The 23,055-nt window shown below is 38.2% G+C and overlaps 1 protein-coding gene across 3 annotated transcripts; it reads left to right on the top strand.

The window, feature by feature from the left end:
* The first annotated feature begins 30 nt into the window (after positions 1-30).
* Positions 31-16,721, top strand: HELQ (helicase, POLQ like). 3 transcript variants are annotated; one of them, XM_005512411.3, is made up of 18 exons: positions 31-377; positions 777-1,515; positions 1,829-2,007; positions 2,566-2,766; positions 3,803-3,875; positions 4,361-4,458; positions 5,004-5,102; positions 5,808-5,953; positions 6,785-7,024; positions 8,168-8,309; positions 8,601-8,705; positions 9,739-9,958; positions 10,438-10,595; positions 11,997-12,095; positions 12,379-12,552; positions 13,126-13,239; positions 14,683-14,817; positions 16,518-16,721. In XM_005512411.3, the coding sequence occupies exons 1-18, from the start codon at positions 237-239 to the stop codon at positions 16,602-16,604; spliced, it is 3,150 nt and encodes a 1,049-aa protein (XP_005512468.2). In that variant the 5' UTR covers positions 31-236; the 3' UTR covers positions 16,605-16,721. The 3 variants fall into 3 exon arrangements, with proteins under 3 accessions (XP_005512468.2, XP_064917928.1, XP_021156760.2); XM_021301085.2 differs by having other exon boundaries at positions 141-377; positions 782-1,515; XM_065061856.1 differs by lacking the exon at positions 11,997-12,095 and having other exon boundaries at positions 55-377.
* Positions 16,722-23,055: the final 6,334 nt, after the last annotated feature.

Below are 23,055 nucleotides of genomic sequence, written 5' to 3'. Positions count from 1 at the left end.
TACTTGGCGCAGGCGATTGGTCGCTGCGCCGTCACGTTGCCCTTATTTCAGTATGTCAGCGCTGGGAGTGGTGTGAGTGAGGTGGAAGTTGTTGTAGATTTCCGGTCAACTAATGGCGCTTCCCGCTCATTCAGCCGCCCCTCACTGGGCCCCACCGTGGCCCTGACAGCCCCCGCGGCAACTCCTCCGAGCACCGGCCTCGGGGTGGGGGTTGGTGTCTTCTCCCGGCTGCGGCGATGGCCGAGCCCGGCCTGGCCGTGCGGAGGAGGAGCTGCCGGGGCTCTGTCGGCAAGCGGAGCCGGGCCCTGGCGCAGACCTGCGCCGTCTGCTCGCCGGTGGCTCGTAAAAGGCTAAGCTCCGGTGACGAGGGAACAACGGTATGGGCAAGCTCCTAGTGCTGGGCCTGGAGGTGGGGGGACTATGGGGGCTTGGCCCGCACCGAGCCGCGGTGCCCTTGGTCTGGGAAGGGCCTCGCTTTGCATGGGGAGGGATGCGTTTTGGCTTATGCTAATGTTAAAAAAAAAAAAAAAAATCATTGCTAGTAAGTAATTATACAGGCCTAATGTCTATTTATAGGTTAAGTTTCACGAAGTTAAAGCACATACTCTTTTAGAAGTCAAACTAAGTGTTCCTCACAAACAGCATCAGAAAAATCTTAAACTTTCGTGTTAAGTTGAAGACAAATAGCTTATACCTTTTATGTGTGCTGTGCAAGTAATGCTGCCTTTTTTGGTGCTACTTTGTAATTTTAATACTCTTTTGTTATCTTATGACAGTGCAGTAATGATAGCGAAGAAGATATGTTTGGCGACTATGACAGCTTCTGTGGGAACGATTCTTTGCTAGCTCAAGTTGATGAAATAGAGCACAAATACTTGCAGGATAAGAATGTGGATATTAAAGCAGCTGGAGACATCATACTTGGGAATCTTCAGTCCAGAGTTCACCAGGACAAACAAGATGATATTTCTACTCCAGAAAACATGGTTGTCCTTAAAGCTGACAAAGAGGATGATTTCCAAATGAATGAAAATGACCTGGTGGACAGCAATCAAGAACCAAGTGAATCTGTTTTAGATGAGTTGCCATCATCACAGCTTCTGTATTTGGAGAAAATGAATGAACTTTCTTCAGGTTACAGAAAATCTGTAGGCACAGAAGAGAGGGATAAATGCATAGGTTCTTCCTTGGACAAAATCAGGAGTCCGCTATCTTTTTGTCCTGAAGCTGAACCCAGGAATAGAACTGTTGACTCTTGCTCAGACTCTAAGTGTGATTCACTTAAAACTGAGAGTCTTAAAGATCACCTGAAAAGTGCTATGACTGTGAATGCCAAAGCCCAGACTCTGCAGGTCTCTAAGACCAAGCAGCTTAAAGAAGCTGTGTTATCTGAAGAGATTTGTGTTGCTAAGAAAACTATTGAATCTTCTTCTGTTGATATAGGCCCTTTTTATGGATTGCCTAGTAAAGTTAAAGATCTACTCAAACAGTTCCGAGGGATTGAAACACTTTATGGTAATATAACTGATTGTTTGTTAAAAAAGTAAAGCATTACACTGAAAAAATGTTTAAGGTAATATTTATGTAAACCATGTTGGAAAGTAGTCGGCTTATTTTATTAAGTGGTTATTTTGCTTTTTTTGATTGGGGGTGGATGATATGGATTATGAAGTACTTCAGAAGGCTTGATCACTGAAAGCCTTTAGCAATTTATTGAAGAAAAAACAATCTCAAACATTAGGCCTAAAATATTTTATATGCAGAGGCACTGATATTGATGAACATGTCCCTAGAGGTTGCTAATAATACTTTTTTATTAATTTTGCAGAATGGCAGCATAATTGCTTAATGTTAGAATCTCTACAGCAAAGAAAGAATTTAATATACTCATTGCCAACCAGTGGTGGAAAAACACTTGTAGCTGAAATAATAATTCTCCAAGAATTACTCTGCAGGCAGAAAAATGTTCTGATGATCCTGCCATATGTTGCCATTGTCCAAGAAAAGGTCTGGATACAATGTTTCTGATACTGCTTATCTTTTCTGTTATGCCTGTTATTCTGTTGTTACTTGGCTGGTTTTAACGCTAGTGTTAGGAAACTCCATGGTTTTCATAAATAGGTGGGGTGAAGTGAGTGACTTCTCAATGCTCTCTGAGAGTCAGTAATTCTGTAATAAAGCAGACTGAAATTGCAAGGTAAAAATGCTGAGTCATAAAAGTAAAACGTGCTAAATCTTGAAATAATACCTTTTTGCAATGTCATATTTAGTTCTACAGTCTTAGATCTGTACTGTCCAACTTGTCAAAGAAATAATCTAGAAATAAAAACTATTTTTAATGTAAAGGAAAAGTGAGTTTTAGAGAACAGATGTAACCTAAGCTTGAAGATTTTTCTACATGCTTCAGGTTTGCAGTTGGAAAAGCTAGTTATAGCTGCATGTTTTCACTAATTCACACAGTTGATGGTGGGGTGGGTTGTTTATGTGCATGTTGAGTTCTTGAAACAGCTCTTTAATACAAAATGAGCTTGACTTTGTTCTCTAATTTATCTTTGTTATTTTCAGGTTAGGGGTTTATCGAGTTTTGGGATAGAACTGGGTTTCCTGGTTGAAGAGTATGCAGGAAGTAAAGGAAGATTTCCACCAATCAAGAGGAGAATAAAAAAGTCTCTTTATATTGCTACTATAGAAAAAGGACATGCTCTAGTGAATTCCTTGATTGAGACAGAAAGAATTGATGACCTTGGTCTGGTTGTAGTAGACGAGGTATAGTACAAGATTTATTTAGACTTATAAGCCATGATTTTTTTAATATTTATAATATGCAATTTTTAGCAAATAAGCTTTTTGATTACTTGGTTTTGCTTTGAGTGTTTATCATGAAATTATCACTACTTAGTTACTGCATTGGTATGTAATTCTGTTATATTGAATGTTGTTTTTCTTTAACTGAAGCATTTGTTGCTCTATCAGGGCAATCAGTTCTTTACTGAGAGAAGTATTGTGTTAGTGGTTGATGTTGAATTGCTTATTAACTGCTTGTTAATTAGATATCTCTGATTAGGAAAAACATAAAATACATTTCATATGATTAAAATTATTTATGAATCCCAGAACTGAACTCCTAAATGTGGAACCATGAGACTTTGTGTCTGGTATTAATTATGATTAAATGAAACCTTTAAAAACAAAATATTAAGTAACAGTGGACTGACAATTGCCCTTTACTCTTTTTGGTGGTGTGGCTGAGTTGTGTTACTAAGGGTTGATTGTGAAGTTCAGTCTCCTGTGTAACATCAAACAGGGATGTTTAATTCCTGGTATGCTTCAGGATGACAGAAGATAATTACCTTCTTCTTTATCTGATAGTAGCTGGCTGCCAGAAAATTTTTTATATTGCTTTCCACTGTAGGTGTTGCTTAAAATACAGTTTAAAATTGGTTTAGGCTGGTGAATACAAAGATCTTCACACTAATTATTTACTCTGAGGAGTTAAGTTTGTGTAAGTTATAGTCTAGTTAAATGAAAGGTAAATCTTATCTGCATTTGGTCTGTTTGGTTTGGGTCTCTTTTTTTTTTTTTATGATTTTTAAATGTTGTTACAGTGACGCTATACTCCTAAAGGAGCTTAGCAGTCAAAATTTAATAGAGGGATATAATGAGGAAGTCCAATAAAGACATTCTTGTAATAATTGCATAAGACTACATAATTTCTTTGGCTTTGTTTGTTTGGTTTTTTTTGTGGAGATGCTTTTTAACTCAGTAATGTTCTTGTATTTTCTTTTTCCCCCTCTGTGCACAGTTGCATATGCTTGGTGAGGGAAGTCGTGGAGCAACGCTGGAAATTACTCTTGCAAAAATTCTTTACACCAGTAGTAAGTCATGGCTGCAGTTAATGTTGCTAAAATACTGTAGTGATGGCATCTCGATAGAGAAGTCAGGCTTTTGCTTTCTGGATTTGTGGTGTTTCAGCTGCTTTTGAAAACCATGGCATGATTCCATGCAGTAACAGTGTTTACTCATTTAAGTATTAGAGTACGTTTACCCTGTAATGATGGGCTGGGTGTTTTGAAGCATTTTTCTTTTCTGAGAAATTCTGGGTATTGTTAAATGTTTTCTGTTTCCTCACATGAGCCCCTTAGCCATTCCAGCTAAAAGCTTCTGTAGAGAAGGATTCCTTTTTCATGTTTACATCTTGGGTAATATTTCTTAGCTATATCTCTCTTCAGAGCTGCCACTTCGCCACGTAAGAAGACTGACAATGGAGAATCACTTATGAATTAAATACTGAGCAGAAGTGATAAAAAGTGATAAAAATTGTGAACATGGCAATAAATTATTTTCAACTTCTGTTTTACAGAGAACACACAAATAATTGGAATGAGTGCAACTTTAAATAACGTTGAAGACCTTCAGAAGTTCCTGCAAGCAGAGTACTATACTAATAATTTTAGACCGGTTAGTATACAAGATACCATAAACTAGTAAAGATATTTGGCTTCAAAATTATAGAAAATCTGTTTAGGGTCACATCACAGCTTTTGTGCTTAATTTCGTGGCGCAGTGTAATATAGCAGCTGCTACTGTTAGGCATTGTACCAATACCATAATAGCACTATGCATGATGCGAGTGCCTGTATAATGTTGTATTAAGCCAGTTGTGTCAGTTTAACTAAACCAATTTCTAAGTTACAGCTACTGTGAGCAATCATTACGGTTTGATAGAAGTAGAATCTGGACTGTTGATGCTTGAATACTGTCAGTGTTTTATCAGTGGTACATGCGATACAACATTTGTCATGTTCTTTGTTATAATCAGACAATTTCTGAAGGCAGATAATTAAAACAATTACCTTTAAAAAAATGCTTGATGGGGTGGAGTGTGCACTTATGTGCATGCAAGTATATATAGTGTGATGCTTAGAAAAAATTAGCTGTTAATCACTAATAGGAAGACTTGGTAATTCAACTGAAGTTTCTGTTTATGGCCTATATCTCCCTAGGTAGAATTAAAGGAATACGTAAAGATACGAGACACCATTTATGCAGTTGACAGCAAAACAGAAAAGGGCTTTACTTTTTCACGTCTCCTCAATTTCAAGGTAAAACAGAAATGCTTATAGTTTCTTTGAACTGTAGTTACGAAAATTTTTTACACTGATTTGTTTACAATGCTTTTACTTAAACTTGTTAGTTAATTTGTCATACCTATAAGAAAGAAAATCGTACGGAGGAAAAAGCCCTTGAAAATACCAAATGCTTAGCTTGTATTTAACTTTTTTTTACTTCTCTTGAGGTAGGTGTTTCTTCAGTATTTTGATGTGTGAAGAGCAATGGATTTGAGTACTCCAGATACCTAATGCTCTGTGGTCTTGTTAGATTTTCTCAACAGTTGATCACTCTTAGATGATACTTTAAAAAAGGCATATTTTTGTTTGTTGTCAGATTATTAATGCCTGAGAGGGATTCCTTTCAGCCTTTAAAAAGAAAAATGTGAGTCTTGGTAGGCTGCTGGTAGCACAAGTGACATCACTACGTTGTCACTAAAAGAAATTGAATCAGAAAGGGGAAAAAGCAAAACATTCACTTCTTACATCCATGTGTCCCCCAGTTCAAGCCATGTGTGTTCATCAACTTTTGCAAGTGAAGAATTGAGAGAAAAGTTTATCCTTCAACTTAGAATTTTGTCATGTTAAAGCAAGTGGGAGTACTCTGGTGAAGGCTGAAAACAAATATTGAATACTTAGTTTGAGACTTAATTTCTAAGTTTGGAAAGTAAACATTTTGTCAATGTGTGTTTATTATAGTATTCTAGTAATCTGCAGAAAGCAGATCCTGACCACATCATTGCATTGGTTACTGAGGTTATTCCTAAATATTCCTGCCTCATCTTTTGTCCCACTAAAAAGAACTGTGAAAATGTGGCTTCAATGGTGTGCAAGTACCTCCAGAAGTAAGTTACTATCATGATTTTTTTAATTATATATGGAATAATTGGTTAGAATTTAGGATTTGTCTCGACTAGTTTGAAAGTGACTCTCCCTCCCTGGTGATCAGTAATAAATACTTTCAATATGGAATCATGTAAAGTTATTAAATGCTTAAGTTATAGGAAACTGCTCAAGACTTCTTAAATGTTTTACCGGAAGTTTTCATTTTTAAAACAAATTAGTTGGCAAAGTGGTAAATAGAGAAAAAATAATAAAGAAAAAAGTCAAACCTTGTATCTCCTTGGCACTGGTTTCCACAAGGTTAGTAAACAAATATTTTCTGTATAGTCTGGTGTTTGGTCACATATGTTACTACTTGAGTTTCTCTTGTTTCATACCTTGTTTGCAAACATAAGTTGTAAACTCTAGACTAGGCTTAATTAATAAAGAAAAGAGAGTAAGACTTATGATTTGTTTCATTTAGGTGTGGTTTAATAAACTCAATGGTCTGGCAAAGTTAAATTGTATGTAAGAAGAAACGATTTAAAAATAAATATAAAAACTCTCCCTTGCTATCAAAGTTGAAACCATTTTTGATATACCTATGGTCTTCACTATGAGCTGATATTAGCTCTCTTTCTATTCTTCAATGCACTTGATACCTACACCTGTCAGTATTTGATTCATTCTGTACCTGCGCTTACAAATACGAAAGAAGTTATGTTGCAACTTTAAAAGTCTCTTGCGTATTGCTGTTTTAATGTTACTGGGACTATTTCTCCAACCTCAGAGGTCTTTTTTTTTTTTAGTTAATGATTCATCAAAGTCTAAAATAATGTTTTTCCTCCTCCAAGAGAATTTAGAGCTCACAGGGAGAAAGAGAAACAAGATCTTATCAAGGACCTAAAAAATATTGGAAATGGAAGTGTCTGTCCTGTTCTAAAGCAAACAATCCCTTTTGGTGTTGCCTATCACCATAGTGGCCTTACAAATGATGAAAGAAAAAGTATAGAGGAAGCATATTCTGCAGGCATCCTGTGTCTGCTTGCTTGCACAGCTACTTTAGCTGCTGGAGTCAACCTGCCAGCTAGAAGGTTAGTAATTGAAACAGATTTCATTGTTTTGTTAGTTGTGCTTTGTGAAAAACTAACAAGTTAGAAACATCAGTGCCATTTAAAGCATGTTTCTGCTTTTACTATAAAATTGAAAGTGTAAAGGATTTTGTGTTCAATTCAGGGCACAATTAAGGCTGCAAAATTTCTGTGTAGGAAGTGTGAACGAGTAGCAAGTCCTTCAGGATGCATAGCAGGGGAACACTTAACCTGAATGGATTAAGGAAATTTTAGTAAATGGAGGAAATGCTTCGGTACTTTAGTAATTTTATCCAAAAGAGTAAGGAGTTCACGGTGGTTTCTTTAGATGTTGTCTTAAGAGCAGTGCTTGAATTGTCAAATAAATCCATTTTAAGGAGATATAGTTTGAATGTGTTTTAACACAAAAATATATTAGTTTTTCTTATGCAAGTGCTGATGAAATGGCTGCTCTATTTTGTATGACCAAAGACTGTTTGCTAAGAATCCAGTTTCTTCTCGGTGACAACCAGTAGGACAAGGGGTAATGGGTTCAAACTGGAACACAAGCAGTTCCACTTAAATTTGAGAAGAAACTTCTTCTCAGTGAGGGTGCCAGGCTGCCCAGGGGGGTTGTGGAGTTTCCTCCTCTGGAGACATTCAAAACCCGCCTGGACACCTTCCTGTGTAACCTCATCCACGTGTTCCTGCTCTGGCAGGGGGATTGGACTACATGATCTTTCGTTCCAGTCCCTAACATTCTGTGATTCATGTGCATGCTTGAATAATGCATCTGAAGTGAGAAAAATATTTCCTAGAGATAAGTGTGTTTTCTAGCATCACTGATGTATGGGCACTGTTGCTTATGTTTTTTTCAATTTGGTTTATTTTGTATCTCTTTGATTCTTCAGTCTTAAACTCAGGCCTTTGAGTATATGTAAAGACTAGTTCCAAAAACTCCACAAAACATAACTAACATGGCTTGTTAAATAAACGTTATACTGTTAAATTTTTTGTGGTTCATTTACACATCTGTTCAAGCAGTTCTATTTGGTTTTTATCTTAAGTTAATAAGCAAGAGGCATATTAAAAGAGCGTATTTGTAAAATGTAGTTGCTGTTCAGTAATTTTAATATAAAGCATAACTTACTAAAGACTTCTTTACAGGGTTATTCTAAGAGCTCCTTATGTTGCTAGTGACTTCCTGAAGAAGAACCAGTATAAACAAATGATTGGCAGAGCTGGTAGAGCTGGTATTGATGATGCTGGAGAAAGTATTCTCATAGTGCAAGAGAAAGACAGGCACCTGGTAATTTTTACAAAGCTGTTGGTAATTTGTTGGGTTAAGCTGGTGGGATAAACATCAGGAACTGAGCTGCCTAGCTTAATTTTTGTTCACTTCTTCACGATGCAAGTATTTGATTTATGTAATAATAATCACAATCTACCTTAATGTAGTTTGTTTTCAGACATGAACTGTAAACTCTAGATGTCTACTGTTATTTTATTTATAAGCCAAATCATGAGTATCAGTATTGTTAGAAGTGTTAAACTAATGCATAAATGTTTTCCATGAACTAATGTTTCTTGCTCTTTTTAGGTTCAGGATTTAGTCAGCAGTCCTTTGGAGAACTGTTACAGCAATCTTCTGCTGGAGCTGACCAAGGGAATGCAGAGCCTGTTGTTATCTTTGGTTGGACTGAAGGTATCAGTTAACTCTTCTCTGTGAGTAGCCCAAGTGCTCCTTGGCAACGCAAAGAAAATCTTATCTGCTGATTCAATAGAAAAAAACAGATTTTTTACTTTTTAAACAGATTGTCTTAAAAAGTTCATAGCCTCTAATCAGGTGAGAAAGACAAAGATTTGATTAGTGTTTTTATTTAACTGAGCCGGTGTTATGGATTTACACATACATGCTGCTGTATTAGGGTCTGCCCTAGGATCCTGGTGGTTAATGTAAGGTCCAAGAGAACTTTTCCAATTCTTCTTTATTTCTCTGGTTAAAGCTTGAGCTGGGTGCCCCTGGAAGGGGACCCCTACCCCAGATTGTGCCCCCCCAGTTTTACCTGTACCACCCAGAAAACAATCCTTGAGTCCAGTCACTTAATTCTGGTCAGTGGTCTCTTGATGTGTGTACTTGTTTTCTTTATTGCTGGGCAGACCTTCTTCTGAAGTTACCTCTTTCTCTTTGAATTGTTTCCCTTGGCCTTATCATTTTCATTCCATTCATATTTGCTGGATTCTGCTAGTTCTGTGTTAGCAGCATTAGTTTTATCAAAAAGTTTACTCTCGGTCAGCTCTTGTGGCCGAGGGCTTCAGCTACTTTAGTTACTAATGCTAAATGACACTATTCAGAGATAAGAATACAGTTAATCAAACTTATTCCATAACAGAAAGTAATCATGTAACATGAGTTTCTTAATGTGTAAAAGTCAATTATATCTACCTTATGATACATTACAGTATTAATAATATTTCAATATCTGATATTTGATCCAAATAATACAAACAATGGAAACAAATTAATATAATGCAGTAGCTAGAGTAATAGAAAATAAAGCATCCTGTCAGACCCATCATAGACTGTCTATCGTTATATTTGTTGTCATATCTTTCTATAGAAACAAATTAACAGGATATCAATACTGCTTTAGTATTCAGTAAACTGTTTCGTATAGTTTTTGCGTTATGTGGAATGACACCTTTAAATGTACTAATCACTTGCAAAACTGATGCAGATAGCAGTTACCCATGAGGAAGTCAGCAATTTTATGTGCAGTACATTGCTGGGTGTTCAGCAGCAACTCCTGTCTAAAGATAAGAGCCTCTCGGAGATAATTAAAGATGGGCTAGAAAATCTAATACAAAAAGGACTCCTAAGAGGAAGAACGTCTGAGAAGGACCATAATTCCAAATGCACACTAACAGTCACGCCATTGGGTAAAGCTACATATAAAGGTAAGATTTTTTTCTTATTATAATATTTCCTTCAACAAAGTCTTTCATCTCAACCTTATCTCAATTTGATATGCTTTCCCATCTTCAGTCTGAAATGCAGTGAAAAGTTATAGAGAGACAGTTGTGATTATTAAACAATGTGCTGGACTGAAAATGGGAATGAATCCAATAGTGGATTAACTGGACATGATGGGATCTAAGTGTAATAGCATTGGTCACAATGGGAGTAAAACCATAACTGTACCCAAAAATAAATTTAAAGATATGATTTGGTGATTGTAATCAAAATAGCTCATGACCTCGTTTTATAGTTCATTTTTGTGTAGGTATTGCGAACGAGGGATTTCTTAAGCTGGTGGGAGACTAAGAGGGAAAGGAAGCATATGACATGCAGACCAGTTGTAATGAAGAAGAAAGATATTATCAGGAAGTTCTGTTTTCCCATCATAAAATAGCAATACATTGTGTGTTTATTATAGGATCTATAGATTTGGCGTACTGCAATCTTCTTTACAGAGAATTGAAGAAAGGCTTGGAAGGTCTGATTCTTGAAAGCAATCTTCATTTGCTGTATCTAGCAACTCCATATGATATGACTTCTAACTGTAGCCCAGATTGGATGATATACTTGAAACAGGTGAGAATTTACTAGCAAACATATTGAGGCATATAATAATTCTGCTTAATAAATTTTAACTAAATGCTTATATATAGAAAATGTAGATAGCAGGGTAAGGATTTGATGAAAAAATGAGGTATACTAGTTTATTTTCAGTCATACGGTAGTGTGCTTTTCTGTATTGCATAAAAACTTAAGTTGTGTTGTATTTGGCCCTGTTTGGGGGAAACAGTTGCATGAAACACATCTCAACAGTTGCCAGTACTCCAAATCCTCTCTCTAACCTTGGTGCTAGCCTTGCCATCACCAGGCTCTGGTTAATCTTGAAAAAAATTCACTATAAAATAGCTAAATTTAACCACATCGTAATAGTTTTGCAAGAAAACCCCTATTAAATTATTCAAACCCCATCTTTACCTTCTGATGCTCACTCATTTTATCTGTAAATTTGGGAGCAGAACCCACAGGAAAATATTGTCTTAACCCTTGTTTTGTATCTGAGGCTAATGCTTAACTCCAGTTGTAACTATCACACTGTGACCAATACCTTCCTACAGACCACTATGCTTACGTCAGCCTGAAAAGCACAGCCGCTGGTCTAGTCTCACGCACTCTGTAAAATCCATGGGTAATTTAACTAATCTCTTTTCTGTAAAGTGTTTTATACTAGCGATAGCACTGAAGTCTATTTGGTTTTGCTAAAATGTGGCATTCAGAGATGGACAGTTACAGATATTGGAAACAAGTAAGCAAAGAATCTGCAACTATGTGAATACTAATCAGAGATATTGAAAAGCATTGTTTCACTTTGAGTAATAGTCTTGTGTTTTTTATAATATTAAAAGAAGTCAATACCTGAAAATTCTTCATAAAACTATCCTAGAGTCTGCAGAGCAATTGTTAAGCTTGAAGAACAGCCTCTGATCACCATTTGGGGATGACGTTGAATCTGGGATATACTTTAATACTGATGACATTTCTTGGAAAAAATATTTGAGCACTTAAATGTGACTTAGTTCTCCATGGTTTTTAACCTGTTCATCTTTAATCTTAAACACACAAGTAGACATTTTTATTAAGTGGTGGAAGAAAAGTGATGCAGTGTGCACTTTAATGCTAGAGTGGGCTATACATTTATAAAAATAAAATCTTCATAGGTATGCACACAGTAGGTCTATCAGCAGAACACATATGTGAGTTTATTTCCAAACCACTGGAGTTACAGGTTGTAAAGAATGCAAATTTGCCATTCACAGTGGAAAAGGAAAAGTAAGTTATTGGTCTGCAGGTGGTATCGGTATTATACAAATTTCATATGAATTGAGCACATTCACATTCTCTGCAGTTCTGATTTGTAACACTTGTAACTTTTAATGAGTTATTAATAAATAATCTTGACTGTAATCAATCTTATTTTAGTTCAACCAGCTAAGTGCAGCGGAGCAAAAAGTAGCAGATGTTGTGGGAGTACCTGAAAGCTTTATTATAAAAAAGGCTTCTGGTCAAGCAATCAGAAAGGTAGGCTGGAGGTTTCTCATACCTAAGATGAGTTTAGTAATTTCATTTTATTATTTACAAATGCTAGATTATTTTTCTGTTAGTATTCTTGATTTATCTTCTACTTTTAAGGTTCTTTTAACCTCATTGGTTGGTTTTCTTAATGTTGTTTAATGTGTTTGAGTGTAATACAGACATGTTTTAGAGATGTGAGGGTGTAGAGAGGGAAAGAATTTCCTTGTGGCACTAACAGAATATCTTGAATGTGATACTGGCCCTGAATTCTAACTTGCTTTCTTGCTAGAACATGGACAGTGCTGTGGTAAACAGACTCTACCTGACGTTTGTCCTTTATGCCCTACTGAAAGAGACCAATGTATGGAGCGTTTCAGAGAAGTTTAATATGTCCCGAGGATATGTGCAAAATCTTCTCAGTTCTGCTGCCTCATTTGCCTCTTGTGTTCTCCATTTTTGTGAGGTAATGTGTTAAATCTATTCTGATAAACTCTTTGGGATTGTTCTTGCAAAATCTGGAGTTTTGTTCTCCTATGTTTGAACTAAACACAGATGTTGTATTTCGCCTTTCCTGTGCAAAACTCTTTTACATCTTTCCAGTGCAAAATTATTTTTCCTGTTCAGAAAAGCATGTTCATACAGTGATACCTATTTCTTATATTAAAAGTAAGCTTTATGCACTAAGAATTTGAACACATACAAACTGTAGAGGGCATTGATCAGTGTCAGAGCTGTTGGTGAAATAATTTAAAATTTTACCTTTCTCTTGGAAATAAGGACATGCTGTTGTGGAATGTCATCTCGGGAAGACAGTTGACTCTGTTCTTGTGGTCTTTTTCCTCCATTGAAATAATGCATTGCTTATCCTTCAAAAATGCTCCATGCTTGAGATGCTCAGCTGTGGAGCACTGATAACTAGAAATAGTATTTTGCCTGTCTAAAAGCCAAAATATGTTTGCTGTAGCAGAGCTCTGTCAGTCGTACCTCCCAAATACAGAACTTAGGAGCTGATTTTTAGTGATCTTTGTCTCCGCAGGAGCTGGAAGAATTCTGGGTTTATAAAGCCTTGCTGACAGAACTTACTAAGCAGTTGACATACTGTGTTAAAACAGAACTCATCCCACTGATGGAGGTAGCAGGGGTTCTAGAGGTTAGTAAACCTGGCTTTGTGGAATTTTCCAATGTAAACTTGTATGCTAAATGTTACTGTGCCTTTCAAGCATACCTGGAAGTCCAAGCTAGTTTTTTATTGAGAATTTGGCATAGTGAAAATACCCTAAAGTAATGCTGGAGGTTGGGGAAAAAGTGGTCTGTTCAGGAAATGAGCTCATAGCAGCCAGAAGAGAAATATTATTTGTTCCACAGCAATAGTGAAAGTGCTATATGTGCACACCAATTGACCTGTACCCTCAGCTGGAAAACAGAGTCAGAGTTTCTTTTGTGATAAGGATTCTTCAGTTCATTGGGAATAAGGAGAGGAATAAGAATTTACATATTTAGTTAGAATATTCTCACAGAAATATGTGAAGTTCTATTGGGAACGTAGGCTTTTACAATCACTTGCAGTGCTGCATGTATTAAATAAGAAACTTAACCAGTCTCTGAATTGAAAACTCCTTTTAAAGTATAAAATCTATTTGGACTTCAGTGTAAGGCTATAAATAATTTATTGTAAGCCATTACTACACATATGCTATCAAGTAAATGGCTTTCTATTATCTCTAGCCTTTAAAAGAGGAGGTGGTGAAAAAAGGTAATTGACCAACTGTTTGGAGGTGTAATACTTCATCAGATGGGTATTATTTCATCACTTGGGATACTAAAGCCTTGGATATGCTTATTTACTCTCCACCAGTAGTGTAGAAATGCATTTACATTTAAATGTTGTAAAGTTGTTGCAGTATTTGTTCTGCAAACTAAATGTTTGCCCAGAGACCCTCTGGTAAGCAAATACTGCTTGGTTACCTTACATAGCATCAGGATTAAGCCAAGTTAACAGAAGCAGGTAATGCACACCCCTTTATGCTGGTGATAATCAAACTCCCCAGAATCTCTCCTGTATATGTGAACTCACAGCCATGAATTTGCACCAAAAAAAAAATCCTGTGATACTAAAGGAAAAAAAAAAGTATTAAGAAGCTTGAAGCAGGAAAGTCCTTTCTGGAATTTTGTGAAAGCTCTGTCTTGTGAAAATTCTATGAAAAAATTTTCAGATAAAATCAGGCTTCTTTTCCCTTGCACACCTCCAAACAATGTGAGACAGTCATTCCTGTCAGTGACTGAATGCAGAAAACAGGACAAGAGAAGGTGGCAGTCCGTGTCATGTAGGCTAAAAAAAGACAAATGGGTTGACAAGAGCCGAGTAAGATTGTATGGGGAAGTTAAATCTTAGGGATAAAACTGTATTTGGGGGAGTAAAGATTCTTAGCAGAATATTAGAGCCACTTACAGTGAGTATTGGTGTTCTTAGAAAGATGAATCAAAGAGAATTGGATTGATACACAAAGATGGAATGTTTGAGGTTGGTGCAGAGTTTGGCAATGGTAATTTTTATTGCCTGTTTTAATAATCTAACACAATTTTGGACTTACAGGCACGAGCAAAACAACTTTATAATGCAGGGTACAAAACTTTAGCACACTTGGCTAATGCGAATCCAGAAATTCTGGTCAAGGTGATTGAGCACTTGTCACGACGACAAGCCAAACAAATAATTTCGTCTGCAAAGGTAAGTTAGAAATAAAGTTATAAAAACCTACCTCAGAACTTCAATTATGTCAAAAATGGATGTTTGAATGACATTAACAGTGAATGATTCAGAGTAGTGGTAAAGGCATGAGTGGACATTTGTGATCCAAATAATGATCTGTATTAATATATTGTAATATTTTCTTGACAGTATTATTTGTCTGAGATGGTTAACAGGAATGAATTCAGCAATTGCTGACCTTCATGTCCCAGAATGATAGGGAAACTTCTTTAATTTAAAGCCATTTGTTAAATACAGAATAGTGGAAAGCTGTGTTCTTTTTCAGAGGGGAAGCAGAGGGCAGAAATGTTTGACAGCATGTCAGAGGAAATGTTGGAACTGAATGGCTACCTTGATCTCCATGCTGAGTCGTCATAACTGAAAATGCTCAATTCTGCTAATACCTCAGGACTAACCTTATAGGAATTCTAGTAGTATTTGTGATAAAAGAACGGGATTTTAGGACTGTAGAAATGGAAACCAACAAAGGGATAGGGAGGGTTAACCTCGCCTATTTAGGTTGCTTTTGTTATGCTCTGTTATTCTTTCCTTTCTAATGGTTTTCCATTTTTAATATGCATCATGAGAAAGGCCTTCATTTACTATCTGTCTCTAAGGCACATATAAATAATCCCAGGGAAAGGATCTGTAACAAACATTGAGTTGTGCCTAAACAAAAAATACAGGATACTACTTAACAAGTGGGTAGTATTTTTTTCTCCTTAATCTCCACTAATCACCCGCTGTTACAATGGTATCAGCTTCATGTTTAATTGTGCTGAAATAGAAAGCTTTTGGTAAAAAATAAATCCGTGGGTGGTTGTTGGTGTAAAAATGATGCAATCATTATTAAAGTCTTGGTTTGTATATTCACATGGACTAAAAGTACTGACTTTGGGGTTTATGCGCTTATAAAAAGGTCATGGATGTTGAAATTTACAGGGTTCTTGCTGCCTTTTTTTTCTTTTTTTGGTGCTGCTTGAGCCAAAAGGAAGGGGAACATACACAGACTCCTCATCTTTTGTCAGTGCCAAATCCAGCAATCTAGCTTTGTATCTGATGCTCAGGTGTTAAACTGATGGAGTTTTCTTTGACTGGGAAGTGAGAAGAGTGCTTGCTTGTGTGGTGCACATGCTGCTGGGGAACTGTTGCACACAAAGTACCAGCAACAAGCAGTCTAGGGCAGCAGATTGAACATTTGCTGATATTGGAGGTCTCAGTGTAAAATGCTGTAATAAGAAATGTTGTATAAAGAAAGAAAATTGGCAACTTGGCAGGCACAACTTAAAAACGTTTATTCCATTCTGGAAAATAAATATTTAAGGCTAAAAATGTTTTTTTGTTGATAGTTGTAGACAAAACTGTTTATGTTCCTTTGAATTTTATGTATCATGTAATCACAGAACTGAGAAACCAGCTGTGTACTGTATGAATTTTTGTAGCTTTTGTGTTAATGCTTTTTCATCTGGTTATATGCTAAACAGTAAAAAATGTTGGTGGTGCTTGTGGAAATGTTAGTACCTTGAGGCAAATGTGCTGCAGTCCTGTGAGCAGCATCATCAGTTTTCTATAGACCAGATGCAAGCTTGGAAAGAAATATTGGTGTTTTAACCTAACAGTTATATGTAGTACTTGTATTTGTTTCCTAATATGTTTTGTGGGGTTTTTTTCCATGATAGATGCTGCTGAGTGAAAAAGCTGAGGCTTTACAAGAAGAAGTTGAAGAACTCCTAAAGGTGCCTACAGATATCCCAGGAACCTACTGACCAACTGTCTTGAAAAAAATCATGAATTCAAAAATTGGAATATTTTAAAATTTTTAGCTTGCTTGTGTGAATATGCTGTAATTATAATAAATATTTAATGTCTTTTGTATCACTCAATTTTGTGTGAGTTCTGAGTTCTCGGTGTTTCTTGGAAAGCTGGCTTCATATCTGTGTAGAACTTAGCTTCATAGCTGACTTACGTAATGCCTTTACATTGGATATTTCTTGTAGGACACATGTGCTGGAGTGAGCTATTCCAGAATTTCTACTTGCAGGAATCCTTTTACTCTAGGGGTAGCTAATGGAAGGAGAGAAATAGAGTTGGAATTTATAACAAAGAAGTTGTCCCAGAGTTCTGTAAGAAATTGTAAGTAATGCCTAGTTTAAGCCTTGTTAGAAGGCTTATCAAACTTTAAGCCTTGTTAGAAGACTTATCAAAATTTTATTCAGCCTCTGGCAATTCCTGGAGAGAGGATATTTCAGGATATTTTGGTAGCTGTCTTCCAAATAGAAAGTTTCATTTTTAAAATATTTTTTAAATTTAAGCATATGTGAAGACAAATAAATATGAAGTCTTGATGAACTGATTTTTGAGAAGCCATATCAGCCATATCCATGGGCATGTCAGCCATTGTTAAGATTTTTAAAGGTATCTAAACCAGGTTTGCTCCAGCAAAAAGTTAGGCTTCTAAAGTAATTTTGAAGATGCCTGAAACTTCAGCTGTGATACGGTAAACTCCTTTTCAAAGCTGATATGCAGAACATGGAAATGTTAGAGCACTGCACATTAAGAAAGAATTGAAAGCTGTGACAGACTGCTGCATGGAATCATGGTAGCCAGTATATTTACACACTTAAATATGGCATTTCTGTGTAAAATCAGGTGTCCCTTCTCAGTAAAGTAAGAGAAACCTTAGTAAAGTCTATTTTTATTCAACTTAGGCATAATTGTGCTGGGATTCTAGAGATAAACAGGTATGTTTTTAAATCCAGTGGGGTCCTTAGAGGTCAAACACTTTATTGAAAGGGGTTGTACTAAAGAACTGATGAAAATAATAGTATTTTATTGCTCACTTTGTTGCACTGCAGAAATCTGTAGGTAGCAATTGAATTATTTTTAAGCCTTCAGTTGGCAGAAACATGCTTTTCAGACCATAATTATGATACTTCATAGTGGTTTACAAAGTTTGGATAAGTGAAATATTTGAGTGCGTTTAGTATTAAACCAGGTCAAGAATTTTAAAACAGGACTTTGCAGAGGCAGCATGACTCATTTCCACTTGGAGACTCAGTACCCACAGGGGAATCCTCTTACTGGTACTTCAGTGCCTGAGGCACAAATGGGTTTGGAAACATGAGAACATATTAAGTTGGCTCTAACAACAAGGTTATAATTTGCCTTCAAGTGCAGAAGTAGTATTTGCCATGACCTGAGGTTATCTTAGTCTGTCTCTTAAGGCCCTTTTGAGATATATTTTGACCAAATGACAGTTAATATGGAATTCTATATTGTTTTTGAGTTACATTCCAAAGATACATGCTCACTCCAGCATAAATGTGATTACACCTCTAACTGGTTGATGAAGAGTGCATGTAGGAATGCCTCTAAGGCCTAACCCACTGCTCTAAAGGTTTATTGGTGCTTCATGGCGTTCCTCAACAGTTTTAAGCAGTCTTGCTAAGATTTTGGGAGAAAAAATCCCAGCAAATTGCTGTGAAGTTATTCACTCTGAGTGTGCGGAGTTATGGCAATAACTGAAGCTATGAAAATAATCCATTAATTGCTTATGGGGTGGTTAATGAGCTATTAACCTCTGCTGCAATACTCTCCATGATATTTGTACTTGAGTGCTAATTAAAAAAGTGTACGTTTTTATTATTTCTGGTATCTGTCCACTGTTGGGTCACTAATTCCCCATCCTCTTGCTTGTATGTTGCTGTAACAACCTGTGAGACTGCGAGATGAGGTTTTGATATGAATCATGTTTAGGAATGAAGTTGAGCATTCCCTGCAAATGCTGGAGACCCTTTGAAAATGGTAGCAAAAGCCAGATTGAAACAAAGCAGTTGGTTTCAGGTCTGCATCCAGCTGTGTTAGAAAATGAGGTTGGCGTTTTTTGTCTCTGCTGCTCTGTTTATGCAGGCTGTGCTTTGCCAGGTAGATGGGTACAGCTCGCCCAAGGCTTTCCCTCTGACCTTTGGTAACGTCAGAAATTAAATGAATGAAATTGCCACGATTTGCACTGTAGCTTTACTCCATGTAGTTAGTCTTATTTTACTGAAATAAAACTTAACAAGCAAGGCAGTAGACATCTTCCATATCGTGTTTTCTTTCTCTAGTATGTGTTAATGTATGATTAAATGCTCTTCAAAAAAGCTTTTTTACCTGGGATTTACCTCCCAGTGGAGGTGAGAGAGGGGGAGAAAAGTATATGACAGATACTGGTCATGGCATTTTTGCTGTGCTGGATGACGATGCTCAGGTGCTTCAGTGTCAAATACGGTACTGGGCTCAAAAAATGCAGTATAATGTGCAGGTGTCAAAATAGGTATATATTGGTTTGGTCAATAGCTGTTACAGGTGCTTGTACTAAGGACGGGTTCAAGATGTTTTGGAAAGCAAACATTTCTCCCCTGGTTCCATGGGAAGTTTACATTTAAAAGACTGTGAAAGCAGCAACAATGATTAGCTTATCTATGCAAAATAATGGGATACTTCAAAGGCAGATTGTAAAAATACGCTCTATAGGATGTTCCAGCCAATTTCTTCATAATCCACAGTAAATTGGATCAGAGCTGAGGTGTGTGTAAGTAACCTTGTCAGGTTGCAACCTGTGGAGAATAAGTGTTCTGACCAAAAACCTTGGTGTGTGTTTCTTAGTCTTTATTGCCTAACCAGTCCACTTTCCAAATTGCCCACATAATCCAGGTCTTATGTTTGTCCCTCCTTTTCCTGAGTCCCTAATTCTGTACCATCAGGAGTACCTGTACATAACTTAATGAAAACTGTCTCTCTGGAAGGACTGGTAAGAGGGACAGGCTTAGGTTAACGTTTAGCTGTTAATTTTCATTGTGTGACTCAGACCTATTGTGCTCTCCTTTCTGGAAAGCTGCTCCTGTGTGAGCTAGTCCTGTCGAGGCAGCTCTCGCTTTGTCCTTCCTTTTAAAGCTTTATTCCACCTCTTTCAGCATGGTGGTCCACCACTGAGTATTGGTTGTCCTGAAAGCCAAATATTATCACTTAAAAGCTTTATGTTTTGATTAGAAGGGAGGCTGAGTGATTTTGCTGTGCGCTGTGCTGTGGCACTGGAGCTCAGCAGCTCCCATGGTACCTGAATTTGTCAGCCGCAGACTCGGTGGAAACAATGACTTTCAGCAACCTGTGTGTAGCTGTGTGCACTTTGAAGAGAATTGCTAAAAGTCAGGCCCAAGGTGTCATTTCCACCTCAGAATAAACAGCTTGTGTCCCATCTGAGAGTCTTGTAACCAGCAGATTTCAGAAATAAAAACAGCTGGGAGTGCTGAGAGCCATGTGCTGTCAGGACAAGGTCTGGCTGGGGTTTTGGGGACAGGGAGTAAGGATAGCTTACAAGTGTGCCTCGATAGGTGTCTTTCTGTGGTTTTGCAGTTTCCAGGCTTTCTTGGTATCAGCTTTGTCTTAGTTTCATCTTCCTGAGGTTTTGTATATAGAAATATAGATTAAGTGCTAATCTGACAGAGGTCAGTTTTGTTCATTCGCTCAAATGCTGCTATATCACAATAATCGCCTTCTGTACAGACATGTCTTCCCTTCTGATTTCCCTCAGTATTTACATTAGTGATTTATGTGTGCATGAGTTCTTAGTTCTTGCTCAGGAACAGCGGTGGGCTCGCTGTTAGTGACAGTGCAGCGCTTCCGCTGTTGGACAGTTGAAATTCCCAGAAGGCTTTATTTTTAGTTCTTCCTAGTTGTAAAAACACAGTTGGCACAGTGCCTCTGGTAACAGCATCGCTGGTGTGGGAGAAGCAGAACTGCCTGAGAGGAGCTGCGTGACTCGAGGCATTTGAATACAAGGCAGGGGTTAGGCTTGCTGGGATGTGAGGAGGCAGGATGGCGTGCCAGTACAGAGCTGCCTTCAAACAAGACACAACTGGGTTTAAGTCTAGTCCTGGTTCTGATTTCTTTCCCCTGTAGCTCACAGGTCATCATTCTAATTCTGCCCTAGCTTCCATGAGAATCCAAATACTACCTCAGTATTGATCTGCCTTACTTTACAAGATTTAAAAATGTGTGTAATAGGATGTGAAAAATGCCCAGATAAAAGCTACCAATTCCCTTTTAATATCTGTAGCTCTTCCAGTGTTACATTTCAGCTTACAAGGTTTTGTAGGCTGCTAAATGCATAACATGTTACACCTTTGGTACCCAGCCCTGCACTCAGCAACTGGATCCAAAATGTAGCTTTGGCCATTTGAAATTCACACCTCGTGCCTCTGCTGTGAGAAATACAGTGCAGTGGCAAGTGACTCAAAGTGTCTCTCTCTAAAAAAGCATTTTGATGGACTTAAGGAAGTAGTAGTGAATTCCAATAGAAAAAAAATTGTGCACAGGCTGCATCTTGCCTGATGGCTATTAACATTCTCTGTACCTGTGCTAGTGGCCTCAGCTTGGTTTGCGGCAATGATTTCTTGTGCACTGAGCTGCTGCCTTAAATCCTCGGTTCGTTCATGAGGCCGGGTAATTGCTGCGGTGCTCTGATCATCCACTGATAGATGAATTATTCCTCTGACAGATATTCACCCCAGCCCTTCCTGTGGGTGTAGGCATATAATTGGTGTCATCTCCTCGAAATGGGAAGCATTACACTGACTAAGATACTGAGACAATCAGGAGTGTCACTGACATTTCCTTCCTGGCAGAGCCATGAATGTGTTTATCAAAAACAAGGTTAATTTGGTCTAGTTCTTCTTGTTCTCATGGTGAGTTACTTAATAGTAGGAAAATGTAGAGCAAGCAGAAACAGGAAGGGCTGGGCAGGTGAGCACTTGAGCTGGGCTGATTAAGGCCTGGACTTTGGCGAGCATGGGAAGCGCAGCACCTGAATAAGGTTGCAGATAAGGGTTGGACAATTTGCAGTGTCCCAGCAGGTGACTGCTTTGAAAACAATCTTGGTAAGAAGCATGGATGTTTCCAGAAAAAAATGTTGCAGATGGGAAATGATATGGTGGTGATAATTTTTTAAAACTCTGCAAATGTTTTAATAGCTTGCAATATTAAGCAATAACCTTCCTGTGGCTGCAGCTGCGTGTTTCCTGGAAGGGCTGGCTATTGCCAAATAAAAAGGAGTTATGGCACAAGCTGGACTCTGCAGGGAGCACCTGGGGACAGACCCAGAGCATGCATGGGTCTTGTAACAGCAATTCCGAGTTGTACGTATGCTGTCGTGAATAAATACCTGTGTTGCAACCAAGTGGCCGCACAGGGAAGGTGAGTTTCAGCATGAAGTGGCAGACCCGCAAAGTGTCACTTTGTCACAGGCTTACTGTGTGCTGCTGTGACTTGGTTTCCTGCAATGGAAACCTATGACATCTCATCTCTTGTGCAGCAGTAGCAGCAGTCAGCGTGTAGCCATTTTCCAGCCTGCTGTTTTTGCACACAGCTGCCCATGGTCATGCAGGCAAGGCTGTGGAAGTTAGCTGGTCAGCTGCTGCGAGGTGTGATGTTGGAAAACTGGGCTCTCCAGTTTAAAACGGATAAGGAATTAACTGGAGTCCAGTGGAGGGCTATGAAGATGTTGAGGGGTCTGGAGCATGTTTCTTATGAGGAGCGACTGAGAGATCCAGGTCTGTTCAGCCTGAAGAAGAGAAGGTCATTTATGCTGATAAATATCTCAAGGGGAGGTGTCAAGAGGATGGGACCAGACTCTTTTCAGTGGTGTCCAACAACAGGATGAGGGGCAATGGGCACAGACTGAAGCATCGGAGGTTCCATCTGAATTTGAGGAGAAGCTTCTTTACTGTGAGGGTGCCAGAGTCCTGGAACAGGCTACCCAGAGAGGTTGTGGAGTCTCCTTCTCTGGACACATTCCTGTGCCATCTGCTCTGGTGAACCTGCTTTAGCAGGTGGGTTGGACAAGATGATCTCCAGAGGTAGCTTCCAACTCCAACCATTCTGTAATTCTGTGATCCTGTGAAAGGCTAGGAGCTGGCAAGGAACCAGCTTCAGTCCTGGGTTAATTTTTATAGTAGCTGGGAGATTAACCCTGGGCTTCTGGTGCTTCATTGTCGATTTGAAGACACCGCGGGCTGGCTGAGGCTCGAAGAGCAGCGCTGCGCTTTAAGCATGCTATTGCAGTCCGCAGCCCCTTTCAGGAGGCAAAGGGGGGGTCTCGGCGCTGGCTGCTCACCACACCCCCGTCCCTGCCGGCGGGGAGCGCAGGGCTGCACCCCCGGGCCGTGCCCGCCCTCCGCG

The sequence above is a fragment of the Columba livia genome, chromosome 4 (genome assembly GCF_036013475.1).
Source record: "Columba livia isolate bColLiv1 breed racing homer chromosome 4, bColLiv1.pat.W.v2, whole genome shotgun sequence".
NCBI lineage: Eukaryota > Metazoa > Chordata > Aves > Columbiformes > Columbidae > Columba > Columba livia.
The sequence above is the reverse complement of the archived record's forward strand: the minus strand, read 5'-3'. Positions and strand labels throughout refer to the sequence as shown.